Source organism: Miscanthus floridulus, unplaced genomic scaffold (assembly GCF_019320115.1).
Source record: "Miscanthus floridulus cultivar M001 unplaced genomic scaffold, ASM1932011v1 fs_106_4_5, whole genome shotgun sequence".
In the NCBI taxonomy this organism is placed as follows: domain Eukaryota; kingdom Viridiplantae; phylum Streptophyta; class Magnoliopsida; order Poales; family Poaceae; genus Miscanthus; species Miscanthus floridulus.
The window spans coordinates 1-6,430 of record NW_027096189.1 but is presented as its reverse complement, the minus strand read 5'-3'; the positions used below and the strand labels follow the sequence as shown (position 1 = coordinate 6,430).

The window sequence follows — 6,430 nt, the reverse complement described above, 5'->3', positions numbered from 1 at the left end:
CTCGCGGGCTGAGTCAGGCAATCAAACACCTAGTTGCACCTAGAGGACGTAGACGGCCATTTGGTCCCGGCCATCAAACAGGTCCTAGAATTTGTGCACTTAAATCCTAAGGTCTGACGGGCCGAAATTTTGTGAAACAAGAAAAATCTGGGGTCCTGACATGCAAAATCCGAGGTCCCATTTCGGCCCAACCTTCCCTCCCGTTCTCCGCCTCCGGCTCCGGCCACACGCACCTCTCGAGTCACCAGGGACAAACGCTACGCAAAATCAACGAACGCCCAGCGCCCAGTCAAACGCTCCGACCCCTTCTCCTCCCTCCCCACCTCGCCGCCTCCCAGGACCCCGCCCCGATCCCGCCGAACCCATGGCGTCGGAGATCGAGGTGCTCGAGGACACCACCACCTCCTCGACCTCCCTCGTCGCGGCCGCGTCCACGGCCCCTTCCGCCGCGGAGGGCGCGGGGGCGCCGGCGGAGGACGAGTCGCTGAAGAACGACGTGTACACCGCGGCGGCGTACGGCGATCTGGAGAAGCTGCAGCGGCTGGTGGAGGGGGAGGGCCGTCCGGTCACCGAGCCCGACGGCGGGGGCTACCACGCGCTCCAGTGGGCCGCGCTCAATAACCGCGTCGCCGCCACGCAGTACATCCTCGAGGTTGCCCTCTCCCCCCGCTCCCGCGCCCCCTCCAACGCCTCGCAATTTGGCCTTTTATTTATAGTCGCTCGCTTTGCGTTGCTATTGGGGGATTTAGGGTACGTTACAGTAGGCTGCGTAGCGATGCAATGCACTTTCTGAGCTGGAATTTTGTGTGCCAGAACCGTGGGCTGCTTGTTTAATTGCGCGAAGGAGCTATGCACCTTCGGTGGTCATCATTCTGGTCAGTTTCTATGGCCGAGGATCCTTGTTTGTGAACAAAGTGTGCATCTGCGAGCTGAATGCTTTGCCGTGGTGGTGGGTTTGGAATTTCGGAGCTGGTTTATGTGGAGGGATTTGGATGTGTGTAGGTTGTTAGTACATCTGGATCAAATTTACCTGCTGATAGTTGCAACAGGGCAGTTCAGGAAGAATGTAGATGGCTTTGCGGTGTCAACTAGCTACTTCTATTTATGTCTTCAACCATTTCAATTGAGATCAAATGTGTAAATGGTATGTTTAGGATACAGTCTAGACCAAGATGATTACTACTCATGATATGCCTTTTATTGCATGAATGCATTATCTCGCACAATACACATGTTGTGATGCTGCGTAGTATTTTGTATCTTGATGTCTTAGTAGGTATCGCTTTGTTATTCTGATCAGGTGTCTGTGGTTGAAAGGCATATTAGCTACTTTTGGTTGATGAATGTTGTTGATTGAATTTCCTTGGTTCCCTTTGGTGATGATTTCGTGCTTGTATTTGAATAGCATGGAGCAGACATAAATGCTGTAGATCACACTGGACAAACAGCACTTCACTGGAGTGCTGTACGTGGTCATATTCAAGTTGCCGAACTACTCCTGAAAGAAGGAGCTAAGGTGGATGCTGCTGATTTATATGGGTATCAGGTCTGTATTCTCTTCCCTGCTGTTTCTTTGCCTCTTTGGTCCTTGTTGTGCCTGTCTCCACTTTAAGCTGCCTATCTTTCGTTGACAACCGGTAGCCAACTAAAGCAGTTTTGGATGTATATCTGCAGCTGACCAATTATATCCACTTTACCAGGTCAGAGGTTAATAGTAGACTAAAAACATACTTTGGTCATGTGATTGTTCTGCGTTAGGGGAAAAAAGAATCACTGAAGTTGATTATGCAGAGAATTTGCCGCAGCTCTTTAAGTCAATATACTTCTGTGTTCAGGCCACACATGTTGCAGCACAGTATGGTCAGACTGCATTCATTTACCACATTGTCGCGAAATGGAATGCTGATCCAGATATCCCTGATAATGATGGAAGGAGCCCTTTACACTGGTTTGTACTTGTGTTATATGTTTCTCATTTGCCTCGCTGTAATTTCTGCTTGTGCACTTTGTAACATACTGCCCTGCTGAATTTTAACATTTTGCTGCTTATTTCTCTCTCTGTTTTTACGTATTCCCTTCTAGGGCTGCTTATAAGGGATTCGCAGACTCCATACGGCTTCTTTTGTTTTTGGATGCTTATAGGGGACGGCAAGACAAAGAAGGCATGTGTAAATTTATCTCATGCCTATATTATTTATAATCACTCCTTTGGTAATTATATCAGCTTATTTGGTTGCTGTTCCTTTTAACTGCAAATGCTACTCTTAGGTTGTACCCCTTTACATTGGGCTGCTATTCGGGGGAACCTTGAGGCATGCACTGTCTTAGTTCAGGTTGGCAAAAAGGATGATTTGATGGTGAAAGACAAAACTGGATTAACTCCAGCACAGCTTGCTGCCGATAAGAATCATCGGCAAGTTGCATTTTTCCTCGTGAGTAAAATTAACCATGACATTTATATTTCGTAATCTACTTGAAGTCCTGTTTCTGCAGCGTCGTAAGAGTCAAGAGTCCCAATGTCCTAGCATTACCATCTGATAGGTATAATGACAGCAAGTTTCTTACTATGGTTTTGCATGCAGACATGTTATAACCACAAAACATTTAGTCTTAAGCAAATTGGGGTAGGCTTTAGATGAAACCTGACATGAGACACATGAACTAAAAGAGCAAGAAAGTAATGAAATAAAATGGTAATATAACACTAGACTACTAGCTGCTAATGATTGTTGTAAAGGATGCTCTATTTTTAAGTTTTGATTGTGGCACATGGATTGCTAATATACAGACATGTTACTGTTAAGGATTAATTGTTTGGATCGTCGTATGTTTTCTATGCCTGTTTCCCTCTAAATTACTGTTAACCGGTTAGGAGCATTATAACATGCTGTCTAATCTGTTTAGTGGTAATTTTCCTCTGAATCTTAAAGTAAGAACTAGATGTTAAAATACTGAAACAGAGGTAACCAAGGAGGAAAATGATTTGGTTTAGTTTGACCTGGCACCTTTCTAATGTTTAAGTAAGAACTAGATGTTAACTTCTTAATGATCAGTTAATGACTTGTGATTGCTCTTGTAAATGGTTAAATGGTTACCTTCTATTTACCACTTAAGCTGGATAAGAGTGATCATATTGACCATGAGCTGAAATGTCCTTCCATTTGCTTACTTGTGTTACCAATATTTTTCAGGACAATGCTAGAAGGGTACACGACAGAGGATGTGGTGTGAACACCAGATTTGGGAAATTGTCAAAATTAGGGCTTTCTCCTCTTCTTTGGTGCACCATTATTGGCATGCTTATTACATATATACACTCTGTTATATCAGGTAAATTGAGTAGCATCTTTATGTTTTTTCACTGTCTTGATCTTCTGTAATATGTTATTGCTGGTCTCATCAGGACAATATGCCATGACTATGACAGCACCATTTGGGATATTCGCATGGTCAGGAGTTTTTCTTGCAACTGCTGGGTTGGTCATGTTCTATAAATGTAGCAGGTATTTTTAAAAATTTGCATTCTGTTGATAGTTATAAATAGGTCAAACCAGACATGAGGGCGTTGATCGCCAGTTACTACTTCCTCTGATCAGAAATGTAAGTTGATCTAGGTTTGTCCTAAGTCAAACTAGTTTAACTTTGACCACCAATATCTAGATTCATTATGTAAAATACTTGGATAAACCTCTTTTCATTTAATATAATACATTTTGTGTAGATATTGCTAGTCGAACTTTTTTTAACTTAGGACAAACCTAGATGGACTTTATATTTCTGATCGGAGGAAGTACTTATTACTTCTTGGTAATATTGTGGGTCTGTGATTTTCTTTTTTGGGGTATTTTGTTAAACTCTCTAAAAAAAACTCGACCTGCGGGGGGTATGACGCCCCCGGGCATTTTTTTAAGAAGAAGGATTATCTTCTCACACAGATCGAGAAAACCCCCGAACCCCCGCCCCATCCTGACGCAGCGGAATCCATTGCCCTGTGAGAACCGGGCCAGGCCGTTCTGCGCTTTGGCTTATGGGGACGGGCGAGGGGATTTTTTTTACCCCTAGCCTGAAATTTGCTCCCACGGGGAGTCGAACTCAGGACCTGAGGGGTGCCGCCGGAATTCCCTAACCACTTGGGCTAGAGTCCTTTGGCTTTGTTAAACTCTCTCAGTTTATGCACCTTGTGGAGCGGAAAACTAAAACTTTGTGTGATATATCTTTACCCATTTTTAGTAGCTGACTGTTTGATCAACTCTTGCATGCTCAGATAGACACAAAATTATTTAATTCATTATATCACTTTTAATAGAAGGGCAGGCCTGGTGCAGTGGTGAGAGCTGTCTCACTGAGTCACTAGATCATGGGTTCGAAGCAGCCTCTCCGCAGATTTTGCGGGGGGAAGGCTTGCCTCGGTTTTTCCCTTCTCCAGACCCCACTCATGTGGGAGCCTCTGGCACTGGGTCTACCCTATATCACTTTTAATAACAAATATCTATTGTTTTGTCGTATAATTACCCCGCTACTTTCATATCACGCACAAGATATAGATATATAGGCAGCCTTTATCATTCAACACCATCATGACATTGACAATTGCTTTATGCAGGAAAGATCCAGGTTACATCAACATAAATACAAGGGGCTCGCAAAATCAAAGGGATGATGTAAGTTTAAAATATAAGTACCCATTAATTATTGTAGTTTCCTGCATGTAATTTTATCTTCTGATTGAACTTTGGTTCTTTTAGCTTGATGCATTTCCAAACTTCAAAAGTCAAAACATAATCCCAAATTTTGCTGTCTAAATCATGCGCATTTGTTCGTTTAGGAACCGTTGCTGAAGATGGAGTTAGAAAATCCTGCACTTGTTTCTGGCAACTGGTCACAACTTTGTATAACATGCAAAGTAAGTCACTCGATTGAGCAATTCAGTTGTCTCTCTCCTTGATTGTTATTCTCATGGATCAGATTTCCTAACATCTTCATTTCAGATAGTCAGACCTGTTCGTTCGAAACATTGTTCTACATGTGATCGTTGCGTGGAGCAGTTTGACCACCACTGCCCTTGGGTATCTAATTGCATAGGAAAGGTACATGTTTCTGTTGTGATTTCGTATTTATGTAGTTGTGATTTAATGTATCTGCCTTCTGCCCTTCTGTATTGTATTTGAGTTAAGATACTCAAGCAACAAATCCTGAAAGCTTGCCACCAACGTATAATCAACAATGAAATTTGATAAAAGTTGACATAAATATCATGGTACTCTCTCTCTCTCTCTCTCTCTCTCTCTCTGAGAATCTTACTGAATTACTGCCTGTAACATTAGAAAGAGAATTGTGGCCTTTAAAATAATTCATTGTTTCTTCAATGTGAGTGTGTTCTTTCATCTGGTTTATTTGTGAACTGTAACTGCAGAAGAACAAATGGGAATTCTTCATGTTCCTCACTCTAGAAGTTTTGGCAATGATCATTACTGGCTCTGCTGCCATTATGAGTAATGCCTTGAGTCCTTTATCCTAATTATTACATTGGAAGTTCTTGTTGCTTCATTGCTGTTTTTGTTGCAGGAATTGTAAGGGATCCAGATTCCCCATCATCCTTTGGTGCTTGGATTCATTATTCTGCATTCCAGCATCCTGGGGTGGTATCATTTCTCACACTAGATTGTTTCTTTTTCTTTGGCGTTGCAGTTCTTACAGTTGTTCAAGCATCGCAGGTAAAGTTTTTTTTTTGAATTTATATTTCTTTCACAGAGAAACTTGGTTAGTTTTTACGGAGTGATTTTATATTGTTTGTAAAACTGTAAATATTGTTTGATCACTAACTGGAACATCAACTTTGATTAGACACCACGAACTTGTAAGGAACTGGTACTGCAGCCATTTGTGTTTACCATTGAAATCTTTGAAGCCTTGTTGGATTTGTTGTATTGTTTATGCCATTTTCAGCCTTTTCATGATTCCTAAGTGTATGGCTTCTGATAGTATACACTAACATTTAGTACTGTTCGTGGTTTCGAACTCTAGAATATCAAGAATAAAACTGCTATGTTATTTCGGATTCATTATGAAATAATGAAGGTTAGGAATCCGGTTTGCTTTCTGTGAGGTTTCTGTGTAGGATGTTGCCTTCCATCCTATAGCTATCCATTCCATCATTCCATTATACATGAAAGGCATACCTGCACTGTGCTCATGCCTTGCTTCCATCTCACTTGCAGATAGCAAGGAACATTACAACAAATGAGATGGCAAATTCCATGAGATATGCATATCTCAGAGGCCCAGGTGGCAGATTCAGGAACCCGTATGATCATGGGATTCGCAAGAACTGCTCTGACTTCTTGTTGTATGGATACAATGAGGACACTGAACGGCTAGACCAGACATTGCACACCGATGAGGAAATGGGGATGGTACAGATGACAAGTGC

General features: G+C 42.3%; 1 protein-coding gene across 1 annotated transcript; it reads left to right on the top strand.

Annotated features, from left to right (window-relative positions):
- Positions 1-204: 204 nt before the first annotated feature.
- Positions 205-6,425, top strand: LOC136530319 (protein S-acyltransferase 24-like; the record flags this gene model as incomplete). The annotated part of the gene is made up of 13 exons (XM_066523087.1): positions 205-652; positions 1,406-1,546; positions 1,836-1,948; positions 2,083-2,162; positions 2,269-2,432; positions 3,192-3,330; positions 3,404-3,503; positions 4,604-4,661; positions 4,826-4,903; positions 4,989-5,087; positions 5,414-5,492; positions 5,566-5,714; positions 6,219-6,425. Coding segments are annotated over exons 1-13 (1,695 nt in total), but the record flags the coding sequence as incomplete, so codon positions are not given.
- Between the last annotated feature and the right edge of the window lie 5 nt (positions 6,426-6,430).